The 17973-nt window shown below is 29.4% G+C and overlaps 3 protein-coding genes across 4 annotated transcripts in view; 2 read left to right on the forward strand and 1 right to left on the reverse strand.

Moving 5' to 3' along the window:
* LOC129916778 (protein single-minded) overlaps positions 1-835 on the forward strand; it is a 38927-nt gene extending 38092 nt beyond the window's left edge. For both annotated transcript variants that reach the window (XM_055996911.1, XM_055996910.1), the window contains exon 9: positions 53-835. In XM_055996911.1, coding sequence (XP_055852886.1) covers positions 53-797 — 745 coding nt within the window. In that variant the 3' untranslated portion in view covers positions 798-835. The remainder of the gene's footprint in view (positions 1-52) is intronic.
* Positions 836-5808: 4973 nt separating this feature from the next.
* On the forward strand, positions 5809-6680 carry LOC129916780 (FAU ubiquitin-like and ribosomal protein S30). Its single transcript, XM_055996912.1, has 3 exons — positions 5809-5882; positions 6085-6184; positions 6292-6680. The coding sequence occupies exons 2-3, from the start codon at positions 6107-6109 to the stop codon at positions 6607-6609; spliced, it is 396 nt and encodes a 131-aa protein (XP_055852887.1). The 5' UTR covers positions 5809-5882; positions 6085-6106; the 3' UTR covers positions 6610-6680.
* Positions 6681-10338: 3658 nt separating this feature from the next.
* LOC129915062 (ionotropic receptor 93a) lies at positions 10339-17701 on the reverse strand. The gene is made up of 17 exons (XM_055994522.1): positions 17510-17701; positions 17285-17437; positions 17090-17226; positions 16931-17039; positions 16509-16876; positions 16275-16442; positions 16113-16221; positions 15907-16049; positions 15718-15824; positions 15587-15647; positions 11794-11868; positions 11550-11705; positions 11301-11451; positions 11014-11234; positions 10775-10955; positions 10489-10722; positions 10339-10433 (listed from the first exon to the last, which is right to left on the reverse strand). Exons 1-17 carry the CDS (start codon positions 17616-17618, stop codon positions 10339-10341), a joined length of 2577 nt encoding a protein of 858 aa, XP_055850497.1. The 5' UTR covers positions 17619-17701.
* Positions 17702-17973: the final 272 nt, after the last annotated feature.

Below are 17973 nucleotides of genomic sequence, written 5' to 3' on the forward strand. Positions count from 1 at the left end.
ATGCACCATGCGGAAATGTAAATAATAAATTGAATTGTGTTTACTTTTTCAGTGAACTGGAAGCAAAGGAGTTCGTTTTGAATGAAATTCAGGGAGCTGTTAAGAGTGAACCACTCACCCCGGTGATTTCGTCGCATGTGGTCCATTCGACAACACCAGCATCCGTGGGGACACCAACAGCCGCCATTACCCCCAGTGCTACCTCCAAAGTTGAACAGTGCTTCCAGTCTCGACTGTCTCAAGGAAGCTTTGACTACGCCCAGGTGTATCCTACACCTGTACATGACGTTAGTTCTAGCATCAATCAAAGTATTCAATTCGCCGACACTACTAGTAGTAACTACTATAATAATCACTACTATTACGATTCGGTCGATGCGAATATTATTCGACCGTTTTCGGCGAATTCGAGTAGTTGTAGTAGTAGTTCGGAAAGTGAACGCCAGATGTCAACCGGAAATGCCTCCATTATTAATGATACATCCCCGCATACTACTTATAGTGATTTAAGTCACAATTTCGAGCTAAACTATTTCTCAGACAATAGTTCGAATCCCCACCACAATCATCATAATCATCATCACCATCATCAACTTCAAAGTAATCATCACAACAATGGTGATTTGCAAACGAATCATCATAATCATGCCGCACATCACGCTCAACAACAACAACAACAGACACATCATCCCGTTGAAAGTACGTTTGGTGATAGTTTTAAAAATGTTAACCCGCCACAATATACTAGCGTGATTGTTGAACCACAACATTTTATAGCTAATGAGTTTGTTCACTAGGATTAGGCTTAAAGCATTAAAAAGTTCTTCTAAATTTGTTTAAAATTGATGAACAAAAAAAAAAACTTCCCCAGACGCAAAATTTACCATTTTTTAACTGATTTTTTTTTATTATTAACTATTTTTTTCGGTTTCTTGTTGCATCGACTTCTTTATATTTAAAAAAAAAATACTGTAAACTAACATATATTTAATTTTAAGTATTTATAATAAAAAAATATTTAGTTTTAACTTCACACATACGCACGTTGTCATTTACATAATTATTATTAATAATATTAATACAAAATTTATAGTTTAAGAAATTATTGTTAAAAGAAAAAAAAAACAAATTCGGTATACTTTGTAAATATACAACATCTATATATTTATTGAAAAAAAAAAAAGGATTGTTTTATTATACCTATTTAAGGGCCAATTTATTGAGCCTCCATTAAATTTTGAAGGAAATAAAGGGCTTCAGAAGTTTTTATTTTCTTTAAGCGATATGGTATAGCCTTTGTTTTTATAGGTTTACTTTTGGTTTTGGTATAAAGTTCTCGTATAGGTATGTTAAAATAGCCAAGTTGATACTTGAACTTGTACTGAGTTGAACTACACCGTATCCGACTAAATCTTAAAAACTTGAAAAAAAACTTGGCTTTAAACTTGAACCAAGACTGAACCACGTCTGTACTAATACCAGCCTCTAGGTCTCAGATAAACTTGGTTTAAAAAAATATGTTAACATTAAAATAAAATTTAATATAACTGCAAAACATTTTGTGGTAACCTCATAGCGAATACCCTTTCTGTCTAAATCTTAAAAACTGGAAAACCCGGCATAAAAACTGACGGAGAAGGAGCACTAGTTTTGTTTTAAAAACTAACTTTTAAAATATAAAAATAAATCGATACTAAATTTAAAACTCGTTTCCTGAAAAACTAGTTTTATTGAGTTATGACAGTGTTCAAGTAAATTAGTTTGTAAAGGAGCGCTACGATTGAACGCAGACTAAAACCACTTAAAACAAAATCTAACTTTTTTAAACCCCGCATCATAAAATCTCGCATTTTAAAAGATCTTTTATTTTGAGAAAAAAAATCTCTTGCGGTATTCATGCAACGCTGTAAACTCTAGGTAAACCTTGTAAAATGGTTAACTTGGTAAATTAAATTGGGATGCACCGTCACATAAACGGCTCAACGTTTATAAATTGGTGGATAACTTTCACATTTGTAAAGATAATTGAATGAAATAAATTTTATTATTTAGTAAGGCTCAAATTTAGAAATTATAAGGTCGAATGCTTTAAGCCTTCTTTATTAACTAAATAATTAAATTTATTTCATTCAATTATATTTACAAATATGAAAGTTATCCACCAATTTATAAACGTTGAACCGTTTATGTGACGGTACATCCCCTCTTAACTGTCAAATCCATACAAAATTTTGACACATTTACCACGTTTAACGAAGATTTTACACAGCTTGAATTTGGAGTCAAAAACTTGACTTCAACTTAAAATTTCTCGAAGAATAGAATAGAAGAATACTTTTTCTCACAAAACAAAATTAACAAAATTAATTTAACTTTTGCAAGAAGTGGTAAATGAAGTTAAAGCCTAGCACACAGCTGAAGCGAACAAATTTTAAGTCTCCCAAGTCAACAGTGAATATGTTAACGAAAAAATACCATTGAGTATTATATCAAAGTCAAAATAATAAAAATACAAATAAATAAATTCAAGAAAAAACATCACAAAATAAGTGAAGAAACAAAATTCCAACATTAAACCCGATTGCCAAACTTCAAGATGGCATCTGCGCTTCGGGAGAGCTTGTATAGCTCTTCAATACATGTGTTATAGAAATTAAAAAAAAAAATAAAAACTACAAAAACAAAAAAAAACTTTCTTTTTCAATTGGTTTCAGTGTTGTGCCGGTTTTTAAATCGAGTTTTTTACAGGTTTTCTTACATGTAAAAAACTCGGTTTTAAAAAACTTAAAAATTAAAATTTAATTAAAAAATGGTAAAATATTAAATTTCTTTAGAAAACCAAAACAAAAGGTTCTTTTTATGATTTTTTCAACTACTTTTACTTATTTAATTTCATTTAAATTAATGTGAATTATTTTCCTCGTACGCTGCTGAAGCGAAACGAAAAATTTGGAAGTCTCCAAAGTCAACAGCTCTCATGTTAACAAAAAAAAAAAAAATACCATCGGGTATTATAGCAAAGTAAAAATTATGAAAATACAAATAAAAAGATTCAAGAAAAAACATCAGAAAATAAGTTTAAAACCCAATACAAAACAAATTTAATTTCGTTCAAGATTTCGTTATGGAAAATTTCGTTTCGCATCAGCAGCGTACTAGGCTTTAAATGTTAATTTACTTGCAGCAAATTTAAATTTTGGGCAGTTTGGGTTGATGAAACGGCCAAATTTAATAACCTCAAAGCTAATTTGGAAATCTTACCGCGTTTTATTTCAGTCGTGGTTCTAAAACATCACATTTTTCAATTAGTCCACTTTTTTACTTAAAAATATGACATACTTCAATGCTCTCTCCTGACAAGTTTCTAAGAAGAAAGTTAAAGTTATTTTATAATTTGTCAGAATTTTGCTGCAGAAAAATTGATACAAATAATATAAAAAGAGAGTAAAAAATGTTGTATTGTATTTGAGGAGCACAAAATTCAACGCTTCAAAATTTATTGTTTGTGGAACTGGAACTGTGCAGCATGTTTTCACTAGAGCCCAAATGAGATAATTTCACAAATTAGTTCATTTTAAATGTAAAATCGTAAAGGAAATTTGTTTCAAATGAGATTATTAGCGAAATTCTCATTTATGCTCTAGAAAAATAAGACCATTAATGACTTTGTTTATTAGAATTCAATGCCGCAAAATGAAGTGTTCTATACAAAATATTAGCTGCGTTCCTTTGGAAATATTTATCTACTTTTTAGTACTTAAAACTACTTTGAACTACTTTGCTATACTGAAAAAGTAATTCAAAGCAGCTTTAAGTAGGGGAGAGTGGGGCAGTTTTGAACACGGGGCACATTTGAACACTGCATATAAAATTTTAGCATATCAATCTTTTTTAGAAGCATTTCGATATTTGAACCCGTCAACACGATATCCTTAAATGTCAATGACTTTCCATCGTTATCTCGGCTGACTTTCAGATTTATAGGTGGAAGGTGATTTTTATAGTGGTTTTGCATTATTTCAGTTTTTTAGTTGTAAGAGTTTAAAAAAAAATTGGTACTTGATTTCAAAACGCAATACAATTTTTGTTAATGGTTAATGAATTTTAAACTAATTGACGATGAATTTTTGAATGAATATATTAATGTTAAATATTTATTCAAAATTTTATGTCGTTGACACAGTTGGGGCAGTTTTGAACAAGTATGGTGGGGCACTTTTGAACATGTTCAAAACCGCCCCGAGCAGTTTGTATCAGACATTTTAAGGACATTTGAATGTGTTTTATTTAATAAATCGTAATGTTCTTATAAAAAAAATAATGAAGCTAGCATTTGTGGCCAAAATTAAAGAAAAAATGGGAATATGTACATAACATATTTGGAGAATTAAAAAAATGCCTGAATTCTTCAAGTTCTGCTAGAATTTTCTCGATGAGAACTCGATTATATACCGCTTAAGCGTTATAGAAATTAAAGTCAAGCTACCTACACCAATTAATGCTTCTGGTACATGAAGAACATCCGCTTTGTTAGCATTTAGATTTAATATTTAAATCTAAATGCGATTTAGATCGCAAAATAAATCTATTTTACTCTGAGAAGCATAAATGGTATGAATACCATTTTTCTAACATATATTTTAAATGAATTTTTCTTGGTTTTTGTTTTTCTTTTGAACTTATAATTGTGATAAACTGATAACTATAGTATACATTTTAATGTTATTTTTTTCTGAGTTTTTATTATTTGTTGGTTAATTGGATATGATATAATAATCAATTTGGAGTTTTTGTATGTTCTTATTAAAAAACTAATAAAAAGTTAAGTATTATTTATTCATTACAACGAAACTAATACTGCTGTTCAAAAGTGCCCCTTCGTGGGGCACTTTTGAACATAAGAGCCTATATTTTTAAAACATCAAAATTCAATATAAATAATTTGTTCAACTAACCAAATGTTCTTTGAAATCGAAGTTCAATGTTACTGTTCAATGTTAGTAAACTTTACGGATCAAGAAATCGAACATATTTCGTTCAAGAAGCTTCGAGAGCAAAAAGTGTTCAAATGTGCCCCACTCTCCCCTACTAAAAAGTTGATAAATATTTCCAAAGGAACGCAGCTATTATGTACTTCGAATGGCAAGCTAACAAAATAAATGTGTTTTTTAAGTTTTTTTCTGTTTTATACCATTTTTTACGTTTTTTACATTTTTTTTACACATTATTTACTAATTTTTACGGTTTTTTACACAAAAAATGTAAAAAACAGTGATTGGTTTTGATTTGATTTTAAATCATGAATTTTATTTTTTAATTTGAAATTATATGCATATAACATTCCATTAGTTTTTAGTATATCTATTAATAATAATTTTAAAAGTATATAATTTGTTTACTACACCTCCGCTTTTTTCAAAAAGTAAGTTAAAGTTTTTTTAAAAATTGAAAATCGTCAAAAGTGAAAAATTACAAAACTCATTTTTTGATAGCTTTTCTTTCGAGCTACATAAATGATGTGGAAAGTTATTGTTTGCTTTAAAAACAATATGTTAAATCGCTTTTTCACAACCAAATGTGTACTTTTACAAAAATGGACCAATGTATTTAAGGCTCTAATATAAAATAACTAAATTTTTCTTATATTAGTTGCTTCCACAGCAATAACCAAGTGCACACTTACCCTCAACTATTTGCGAAAAAAACATTATCCAACATTTATGAACACATCCCTCAATCCAGTCATTTCCATTCCTCCCTGAACACATTCATTTCGATTTTTTTCGAAAATCTATACTCTCATTCGAGTCTCGATTAATCGTTGAACACAAAACTGAAGTTGCGCCATCTTTCTTTTTCGTAAATCCCCCGACACAAGTGAGGTGAGAAAAATTTCTTTTTTTATTAATTTCACAATTTCTATTAAATATTTAATAGTTTTCATAACAATATAAATGGTGTGTTAATTAGTACTTTCATTTAAAGTATTATTTGTTAATTTGTGACTTTGTTCTATCGTCTTAAATTGATTGTGAAATTTTTCACACGTGTTCTAATCAGAAATTTGTCTGCATTCATTTCCAGAATTTGCAAATCTCTAGCCAACATGCAGCTTTTTGTACGTGGTTTGGACACCGTTGAGACCCTAGAGGTTTCCCAAAATGATACAATTGCCTCCATCAAGGTAAGTTTTTTAACAAAACATCAATTCTTTGATATAAACGCCTTTTTGTCAATTCCAACCAAAAAATTGTAAGAAACATGAATTCACATGGAAATTCTTGATTTCAGGCTCAATTAACCCAATTGAAGGGAATCACCGAAGAATTCGTCCTCAACTGTGAAGGAAACGCTTTGGAGAACGATGCTTGCGTTAGCAGCTTGTCGTCCTTCGAATTGGACGTCACTGTGCCACTTCTTGGAGGTAAAGTGCACGGTTCTTTAGCTCGTGCCGGTAAGGTCAAGGGACAAACACCCAAAGTAGAGAAGCAAGAAAAGAAGAAGAAGAAGACCGGACGCGCAAAGAGGAGGATCCAATACAACAGACGTTTCGTCAACTTTGTTCACGGATTCGGTCGTCGTCGTGGTCCAAATGCTAACTCTTCTTAGATTTTGACAAATTTATTAAAAATCTTTTTTTGTGAATAAAAAAAACTAAAAACATTTTATAAAAAGGAGAAAAAAACTTGAGTTTGGTGATGATTTAGTTTGCATTCATTAAGTGCTTTTGTTTTAGAGATTATTTAGCAAAATGATGAGTTTGTTATTTGCGTCACAAACACTTGATGTTAAAACAAATTAACAAGCTCATGATGAAGAGTGGAAACTTTTTTCAATTGTCGAAAGAATCTTGATAAATTTTTATTGAATCATCAAATTTGTAGGTTGCAAGATTTTAGAAACAAATACTACGCATTCGTAGTGAACGCTGCTGTTTGAAATGAAGTGGGATCAATTCTGTGGCCTCAATCAATAACCGCTTAAGTCGAAAAAAAAACAAAATTGAGTTTTACAATAATGCTCCGCATTTTTTAATTTGCCTCAAAAACAACTCAATCTCTCTTAACTCGATCTAGATAGTTTTAATCTATCGTTTTTAATAGTTAAAAAATTAAAAAGATGTATATTTAGCATTGGGTAGCATCATAAGACCTCTCAAAAAATTTTATCTTAACTCACTTAAGCGGTTATTGGTTGTGGCCACAGAATTTTGTGATGGATGAATCCTTATTGGGTCTTCTATAGACGCACAAGAGAGCGCAACTTTGTCCTATTTCATACGAATATGTATGAAATCGGAGAATTTCCTAATCGGAAAGATACCTCGCTAGGACAAGATTTATTTCTCATGCTCTATTAAAAAGTAGCAATAACTAAAGTCCCAATTTTTTCAAAAAAAAATTGCATTTTAATATTTAAAATGGGAAAAATGTGAAAAAAAAAAACAAATTGGTAGTTGCGATTAAGAATTCGTTCGCACCAACATTTTTCTTGTTTTAGAAATTGAAATGTTATTATTTTCTTTGAAAAAAAAAAATTTAAACACTAGATAGCTTGCTCTTGCCACTATTTAACAAAGTTTTTTTTTTAACTACTTTAGAAAACATTAAATTTCATTTATTTGTTCACTCTCTAATTCGTTGCAAAGGGCTTTCACGATACCGTTTCTTTAAGCCCACATGATGAACATACATATACCCTTATTTCTTAGTATATATGTATATGCAAATGGTTAATAGACATCGATGACAAGACTTTTCAGTCCCATAATCGAGCCACAGTCACCCAAGAAACTTAAATCGAATACTACAAACCTATCTCGTAAGATTTGTTTGATTGAAGGGTATAATTTGGGTTTCGTTGCGTTTATTGACTTACGTTTTACAATATGGCCCCGAAATCAAATATTCGACGCTAGTTAGGTATCCGCCGAAGTGGAAATTTGTCCGATCTCGTCATAGGTACGAATTGGATAGCTTTTGTTTGTGCTTCCGATTTCGACAGACAAAAACAATCCTTCGATTCGTATGGAATCAAAGTTTATTTAATGAGGATGACTGTGATTTGGTTATGGAACTTAGAGAATAGTTTTTGAATCGATATTTATTAGCGATTAACATATTTAGACCAAGAAATAACGGTATAGGAATGTACACTAAAGGACGATATAGGCTAATGTAGCCCATAGTGAATCGACTTTTCAGAATGGATTCATGCCAAACAAAATCGATCGCATTTCATCTCGAGCGTCTTCACACATGGTTCGCATGAAATCGGAGAATTTTGCGCTCCGATGGCTAACTCACTAGAGCCAATTGTTCTCAGCAATTTATCATACTTTGTACCAAACATCAAAATTCTATATATATATCAATAAAAAACAGTTTACACTCCTTTTTCCAAGATGGCGGCCAAATGAGGGGGCTTTCAACCCCAAAAACTGGATTGTATACTCACATTAACCTCCCCTATAGATCAAAATAAAAAAAAATCTGGTCCTACCCAAAATGCAAGGTTCGGTCAAATTTTTGTAACATTTCAATGGACCATAAGCTTTGGTAAGCAACTTTTTCATACTTGAATTGTTTTTTTTTTTTTTTTTGAAAATTCCTTTCTACATCTCTTGAAAAAATCGCATACGTTTCACACATCTTAAAACACGAAATGTGTGAGCTTGATGTTTTAAGAGAAGCGACTGAGTCATTGATTTATACTGTTTCTCTTTAAAGCTGTTTTCCTTTTTACAAATAACGGTCACACAATATTCGAGAATACTGTGATTTTGTATGTATATTTATTTATGAAGTACCGACCCCTAAAGAGGGCTCATATGAAATTGTGCTCTTTTTAAACAATTATTTTGAAATATGTACATTATCGCTAACAAAAGTTGACTTTTGGGATTTTTAAATCGATCCATATTTACATGATAAATATAACTTTTTCGCTACGACCAAATAATAATGGCAAGGTAGATACAGTTTAAAAAAAACTCATAATTTAAATGAAATAGTAGGGGAGGATATGATAGCTAGTCAAGCTGGAAAATTATGTTGATGTGATTGAATCTGGCCATTTATTTTATGAGGTTCTCAGTACAACAGGTAAAGTATACCTAAGTGAAAATCTGTAAAATATAATGTCGCGCTAATAAAATTTGGCACACTGGTTTCATTTTTGTCAAACAAATAAAGATTTGAGTAAGTCTATTTTAATTTTTCGCGGCAGAATGTTTTTGTTTAGAGAAATGTGAGGGTTTGGAACTACAACCAAATAGTTTTTTTTATTGATGGATCCGTTTCTTATAAAAAATAAATGTTTGTAATAAAATTTGTTACGCCGATTTGAAGAAATTTTTTTCCATTTTTCCTTTTAAAAATTTGATTTTTCAAAAAATAATTATATTAAAAAAAATTTCAATAAATTTAAAAAAATTCAAAGTTGATAATGTTTGAAAAGTTTTCTTAATTTTTAAAAATTAATGGCGTTTTCGATTGGCAGTCCGGAAGCGTCCGGAATCATTCTGAAAAAATTTTATTCACACAAAACTGTTAGTTTTGTGCGAATAAAACGCTTTCAGAATGATTCCGGACGCTTCCGGACTGCCAATCGAAAACGCCATAAGATTACTAAAACGTTGAAATCTATTTAATGCTTTGCGAAAAAGTTAATTATCAAAGAAACGGTTTTATGACAAGAAGCGATAGTAACGGTTTAAAAAAAATATTTTTTTGAGCCATGCAATATGATTTCAAGCTTTAAATTCCGTAGAAATATGAAAATTTTAAAAATATTTTTCTAAAGGTTTCAATTATTTCAATGGCGAAATATTTTAAACGATTAAGCAAAATGCTAAAGCCATTTTAGTTATTTACTAAGTTTTCGTGAGAATTATGCAAAGTACGGAAATAATTTTTAAGATACGCATTTTCAAATCGTTCCAAAGCGATTATCTCAACTTAAAATAAGTTGAGATTTGGAAGTGGAAGAAACAGGTGATGTAGTTTCCAGTTGTTATTGGACTCTGTTAAATTTTGCTGAGTGCGCCACAATGTTTCACAAAAATTGTAAACAAGTAAGATTTATGCAATAAAAAAAGTCAGATAAGTATTTAAATTTGTGTTGCATAGTTTGAGGAGTCATAAAAAAACGGTTAGCTCCATTTAAAGGAAATATTTAAATGACAATTTTAAGGTTTTATTTCCGAATTTTTTTATAATTACTGCTTGGGTTATTAAGAGTTATTTATTTTTTAATTAACTTTTTGTTTTTATAGCATAAAAGTTGTCCAACTGCATGGCTTGTCTTCAAATGCATTTTGTTCTTATTCTTCTCTGGTCAAGTTGCATACTGTCCAATATTTCCTTTCTTTGACACACTTAAACTTCGACACCAGTATTCATATAAAATTATAAATAACGCAATCGTAAAACCTGAAAGTACTTATTAAAATAAAAAGAAACACTATTTACATATATAATTTCCTACCAATGAGCAATACTAGAAAACATCCTTGCATATCAGTTAAATTTACTTTATGATTAGTTATTTGTCCAAGTACTTTTCCTTTGCACTTATCTCTTAATGGCAAATTAATCTTATGCCAGCGATCTAAAAATCCCATTTGATGAAGACGTTTAATTTCATCATTAACCAATGACATATAAGGACTATTAATTGGCATAATCAATCCTATTTGTTCTTCAACAAAGTCCTCTTTTCCTGAAAAGTATCAAATGATAAGTTGATACTAATTAAGGTCCTAAGGACTTACCTAATACAAATTTACACTCTTTATTTTTTTCAAAATGTTTCTGAATTGTAAGTTCAAGATTAATACGCCAGTCGATATTGATACGGTGTCCTTTTTCGACAGCACCGATATTTTCAGTGCTCAAATTGTTGTATATTGTGGCTTTTTCCATAAACCTTTTAAAGTCTTCTCGACTTGTAAGCTTTTTAAATATTTTATTAAGAAATGTTAATCAATGAATTCATAAGAAAAAGACTTACCGAAGAATATTTCTCAAAGAATGTACCATTTCGAAGTCCAAATTGTTCCACTTCGGTGTGATGAAAAGTCTGAAACAGGAAATCAATAGCAGGCTGAAATTTGGGAAATGTAAGGAATGCAACTAAATTGCCACAATAAGTTGTGACAAGGACTAAAACAGCAATCCACCAAACACCAACAATTAGTCTTCCACTATCAGCTCTTGGAAGGTACATTCCACCTTAAAAGATTGATTTCAATACCATGATTGCCATTAGGTTGCAGAAAAATGAGCAAAATTACCCACCTTGTTGAAGAAGTGCCCCATAGACATACCAGAAACAGCTGTTTATCTTACATAATCCTTTAGTACGGAGGTCTTCATTTGGCACAAGGATGTTTATTAAATACAGTAATGGGGCTGTTGTTAGAAGGACTCCAATTAGCGAAGCCCAAGTCTTGCATGTGAAAAGATAATTTGGTTTCTGATAAACACAATTTTTGGTTTCAAATAATAATGGAAACAGATTAAATATAAATATAACGGTATATGTACCTCCAATGTAAAAGGAGCTGTAAACAAGTATATTCGGCTCACTTCATCAGGCCGTCTTGATAGAAAGGTGTACTTTTGAATGCTAATTGGATTTGTGTAATTAAATGGCTTTGATTCCGGATCATCAATTGAACATGCGACTGCAGCTATGAAAAACTGTTAATAGTAAATAATATTTGGGTATTTTATTGTTTTTTTCTTTTTATTTTGGAAATTGTAATTTATTGTTTAAAAATGGAATTACCCTGTTATTTTGAATAAGTTCAACTACAGATTGCGGGATGTAGTGAGTCAAACTTCCATAGAGATCTGAAAAAGTCTAAAAAATATAGGTAATCAATACAAATAGATTACTAAATTTATGGTATCCATGGAACGCTGCTAATATTTTAATATTTCAGTTTAAAAATCTATTAAAAAATGTTCTTTGAAACAGAAACAAAAAATTAGTTTTCGTTCCTTTTTCCACCGAATTTTATGCCAAAAAACATAAAATTTGTTCCAAACATGAGTAAAACAACTTCTTAAATATGTTTGCGAGCTCCAAACAAAAAGAAGACAGGAAATTTTGTGTGCTCATTTCATTGTTTTTTTTTTCAGTATTATTATGTAAGAATAAGTCACTGTGGCGTATGTGTAACATTTTTTTTTAATAGAAAAATTTAAACCAGTTAATATAAAATTTTTATCATTGAGCAATCAAACCAATGAATTGATCTTTTGTACTTATTTATATGAATAGAGCTTAAAGAGGCCTATCTTTTGAAATATCACTCGATTGATTTGAAGGAAATTTTTGAAAATGTCTATTTTTTAGGCTAGGGGTTAACCTTGATTTTTTCTCGAAAATCTAAAAAAAAATAGATATATAATTTTTTGATCTAAATGGATAGGCCTGCTCATTGTGAACTCTTATCTGTATAACAAAACTTGTTTCTAGACCTTGATCCGAAAATATCAGCTTCCGAAGGTAAGAAAAATAAAATTGTATATTACATATATATATATAATAATAATATTATCATTAAGAAATGGTAACGGAGTTACGAATAACAGAGTTACGCGCGACAGAGTTACGGCCGTCAAAGTTACGCGAAACCGAAGTTACGAAAAACTAGAGTTACGAATTCTAAAGTTATGTTAAGCTATGACATGTGATTTTTGGGTTGGCAACAATTGCGAGGAACGATATGGAATTATGGAAACATAAATAAGAGAATATCGATACGTAGGTGCAATATTAGTTGGACAAATAAGAAGTTAATTTCAATTATGTCCCCCAAACTTACATAAGTATACTTATACTTATGTTTTTTTTTTTCTATTTCAACGTTTTTGCGATCTTCTCACAAAAACAAAACCATATAAGTATATCTATACCTATCCAATCAAAATTTGACAAGATTAAATAACACCAATTTTCGCTTAACTCATTTAGTTCTGACCAATGAGAAAAATGTTAATCTCTTGTTTGTATTTCAATAATTCCATATCGTTCCTCGCAATTGTTGCCAACCCAAAAATCACATGTCATAGCTTAACATAACTTTAGAATTCGTAACTCTAGTTTTTCGTAACTTCGGTTTCGCGTAACTTTGACGCTCGTAACTCTGTCGCCCGTAACTCTGGTATTCGTAACTTCGTCGGTTTCCCTATCATTAAATGTTATAAAAGACTCAAAGCAATATATTAATTTAATTTGAATTGTTCTCTAGACATCGTTAAATCAATTTTTCACCATATTTATATTAAATTAAATAAATAAATTTACTACAACTTGAAAGTGGATCACGTAAACCCATAGGATGTTATGTAAGTAATGAGTAGGTTCCCATTAAAACGGTCTTGACCTTAACGATCGCTTGAAAAAGCAAATTGCCACATTCAATGGTACAACACAATACGCCCCGAACAAATACCTATAACACTTTACATTTTTCGTCTTATTTCAAGGGATTGAAGATTGAAGCATTTCGAGACATAAACGTATTAGGTAGACAATTTTTGAAAACCCCTCGGTAAGTGGGGTTGGATGATGTCGGATTCATTTTTGTATGAATCATTCTTAGAAAAAACATAAAATTTTGATAAAGTGATCTAGAAAGCATTCAAACTTTTTTTTTTAATAGGTTACCTAAATCTGAAATGGTTGTTTTCCAAATATATTTTCAAAAATGGTTGTTTTTTTTTATTGAAAAATTTATTAACTGATTTATTTTTTTAATTCAAACGCAGTATTTCTAGACCAAAAAGAGGTTTTAAGAGATAACATCAAAATTGAATCACACACTGAAAATAAACTTAAAAGAAAATAATCCATCTTGGTAGAATGACGAAGGGAAAAATTATTCAATTTTTATAAAGTTGATTGATATTTGAGAAGCAATCTTTTGGAAATTTTAGAAAGTCTTTTGGAGTCCGTTTTTCATTGTTTTCAAAAATAAAAAAAAAAAAAATATTGACAATGATGTGTTTGATACATAAATTAAATTATACCAAAAGATTCTCTAGGTAATTTAAGGAAAAAAATATATGGAAGTAAGAGACACCATCGTTTAAATACAATTTTCTCACAAACTGAATTCAAACACAAAAAAAAATATTTTGAACAGAACGGCAACACCTTCAATATTTAAAAACACATCAATTTATATATAAATAAATAAATTGATTTTTTTTTTCAAACTTTTTCGAAATAAAATAAAAGTTTGTTATTAAAAATTTTTCGGCCATAAATATTATAAGTTTAATTCCAAGGAGTAAAAGGTAATATATTACAGAAAAAAAAAATTAAAAACTACTTTAGTTTCATTGGATTTTTTTAATAAAAACTCAATTTTAGTATTGAAATAATTGATTTTCTCTAAGACTTTGAAAAATAAGACCTTCAAACTTTCGCTTTTTAACCTTCAACAATTAGGGCTGTTGAATGAAGAAAAAACAACTTTTTTTAAATGTAGAACTTTGAAAAAATAAAAAATAAATTAAAAAAAAAATTCTGTTAAAAAAAGGTTTTTGAAAAATGAAAAACCTTTTTATTTTTTTTCACAAACCATTATACATATTTACATTTTCTTAAATGACTTCAAATAACAATTAATATGGACAAATTTTAAAAATACTACGAAAAAAATTTAAAAAACGATATGTTAAAATTTGTTTAAAACATTTTTTTTTTTTTGAGTTCTGAGTTCAAAAACACTTATGTAATTCAATTTACTCAATTTTAATTTTGCAAATCGTCGGTGAAACCAGAAAAGTGTGTAACTCTATTTTAGCAAATTTTATAGGAGAGCCTTAAAACTTCATCGTTTTGAAGGCATTTGTATGAGTTTACATTTTCTAATTTGCTTATAAAATAAAAATATGCACTTTAAGGCGATTCCCACTTTAAGGAACGGTAGATACAAGGTTTGGCTAACATATGGCACTCAAATCTAATTTTCAGAAAATTTTTAAATATGTATAAATGTAAATAAATATTGTAGGTGTTTCCGTTGTGTTCAAATAATTTTTGTTGTGTTTGAAATCAATTTGTGAGAAAATTGCATTTATCGATTAAACGATGGAAGATTGTCCTTCACCCCCATATATTTTTTTTCCCTTTAATTTCCTAGACAATCTTTTGGCATAAATTAATTTTTGAAATTTAAGCAAAATTTTTGAAAACAAAATATTTCTGTTCACAAAAATCTTTACTAAAACTTAAAAAAACAATACGGCAATACCAACACAGATTTCTCATTGTTAATGGCGATTTTTAATTTAGGAGCGAAGAAAATTGAGGCTTACAGTTTTTAATGTCTTATTACTTGGATTTTTTTTTTTTAATTTACAATTTTTACTTATTTATTTCTTACAATTTTCCTAAAAAGTCTGAAAAATGAGTTGTTAACTGGGTTTGGTTCCAAAATTTAAAACTTTTTATTGAACCAAATTAATAAAGCTCTTGATATAATAAAATCGGAGTTGAATGCAGACAAAAATCTATAATTCCACTTCACAATTATTATTAATATACTACAAGTTATACTTACAGTGTCGTTTTCGTTTATTGCTGTATCATCTTCCAATAATCTGGCATCATAAAGTCGATATCTTGTTAAAAAAAATAAAATAAAATAAAATGAGCAGGCATTTGATACTACCTTTAAAGATTAATTCTTACGTAAAATTGAGTTTCCGAGACAATTCTCTCAACAATTCGATCACAATTCCTGATGATTGAATGACGTCACCTTTTTCGTTGATTTTTAGAATCTGCCAAGGTGGATTCTTAAGAAGAAAAAATAAAATAAAGTTTAAATTTTAATTCTAACAAAATAATACAATAAGATTTTTAATAAATATTATGTACATGATACGTAATAACATCCATAGTTATATTTCTAAATCGTTCTTTTATATGAGGAAATATTGCATCAGTTGTAACAAATCCCAAAATCGGACTCCAATATCCAACATCAATAAATTCATATTTATTTTTGGCATGTTTATTACCTTAAAAAATATTTATTAAATTTTTTATTTGCTAGAAAATCGTTAATAATTTTAAATATTTACTAGATTCATGGGTCTTTTTGTAATGCTCTTGAGTTTTTCCCCAAGATATTGCTGTTTTGAATCTCCATTTCGAACAACTCGCACAAGCACTATTTAACTTAAGATAATCCTGACAAAAAATATTAATTGGATCCTAAAAAAAATTAAAAGTTTTTATAATACTTGGGTGTAATTTAAAAGCTTCTCCTGTTTTTCTGATTTAGTTAACCGAATTGCTTCCCATTCTTCATCGGAGATTTCACTAAAAATAGATTCTTCTTCTCGAATAAGTTTTGACAATGATAAAATAAAGCCCATAGATACTTCTGACATTAAACATCTTAAAGATTCCTGAAAATCAATTAAAAAATCAATAAATATTGTAGGGGTCTTAGGTTAGTTTGGTTATCCACAGACCTCACAATTTCGATTAGTTTCATTTATAGCAAATGCAATATTTGCACCTTCTTTCAAATTCTGCGTCAAACTTTCAAATGTCCAATCTTCGTTATTATCATGCAAATCAAAATACAACCACTGATTGTGTATGTGAAACATTTTCAATTCTTCAGCAACTTCGACAATATCTTCAACTGAATTCGAAAAGACTATAAATTGATTATTTCGACTTCTGGTAAATGTCCTTAAAGTTTCTCTCATTCTAGCTCTTTTTCGCTGACTTCGTAAATCATCATCAAAAGTGTAGATATACAAAGAAATTGGATCAATTTTACTATTGGAGTTATCATGAACAAGTGCCTCAATAATTTGGGAATTTTGATTTACTGAAAAACTTTCAATTTAGTTGAACATTTAAGACCTTAGAATTTTCATGTTACCAATTGATTTGTCAAGAAGTAAAACACATGATTTCCATTTGAGTGCATTTTGAACTTTAATATCGAGTAAAAGTTGAGGAAGTTCTTCTCCTTTTTCAATTATTGGTATCTTTGGAAGAAGTTTTTACAAAACGAAGAGGTTTTTGAAAATTTACTTACCATTAAAGCTTTGTCAGATGGTAAACGAGCACAATCGGAGTCGGTGATAGCGAATAAAAGAATTGAATTGATTAGTGTTGCTTCAAAGAATTTCCAAGTCCTTTGACAGTCCATAATTGTTATTGCAGCTATGAAATCTAAAAGAAATCTTTATATTTAACAGAATCTAGAAAACAGGATCAACGTTTTTCAGACCTTTTTTTAAACCCAAAGGACTCCAAGTGAAATATTTCAAATTGACTCCTCCATTCTTTAAGTTTTCTCGAATAGTATCAGCTAGAATTTTCTGTAAATCAGTCAAAATATCAGAGCCTTTTTGTTGGACATAATCATGATCTACAACCACAGCTTTTGGTTGAAATAAGAAAAAATCCAATAAAATCGACTTTCTTTAAAATATTGTTTGAAGAATATACAAACCAAGTGATGCATTTACACTTAGAAATGATGAAGAATCATTTGTATGTCCTTTTTGAATAAACGCAATACAAAGGACTAGTAATACAGCACCAATTATTAAGGACTTCATGTTAGTTGAACGTTTAAAAAAGAACTAAAGTGTATTTTTTCATAGAAGAAACCACTTTCACTTTTAATAAAAGGGTTGAAGTTGCATGTAAACTATTTCAAATTCAATTACTGTCGAATTTCATTGGCATTTGAAAAAGCCTTTGCCTTTTGTTCTTATTGTATTTATACATATCTAGCTAACCTATATTGTAAATGCCAAGTTGCAGGTGTTCGTTTATGGGTAGATTGTTGTTTTCGGATGAAAATCATATCAATAAAATAAAGGCATTAATCCTTTTTGATAGTAAACAATGATTTGCATCAATTCTTATCAGGTTCACTTAAATATTTTGATGAAGAAAATTCTTATTAAA

The sequence above is a fragment of the Episyrphus balteatus genome, chromosome 3 (genome assembly GCF_945859705.1).
Source record: "Episyrphus balteatus chromosome 3, idEpiBalt1.1, whole genome shotgun sequence".
Classification (NCBI taxonomy): Eukaryota; Metazoa; Arthropoda; class Insecta; order Diptera; family Syrphidae; genus Episyrphus; species Episyrphus balteatus.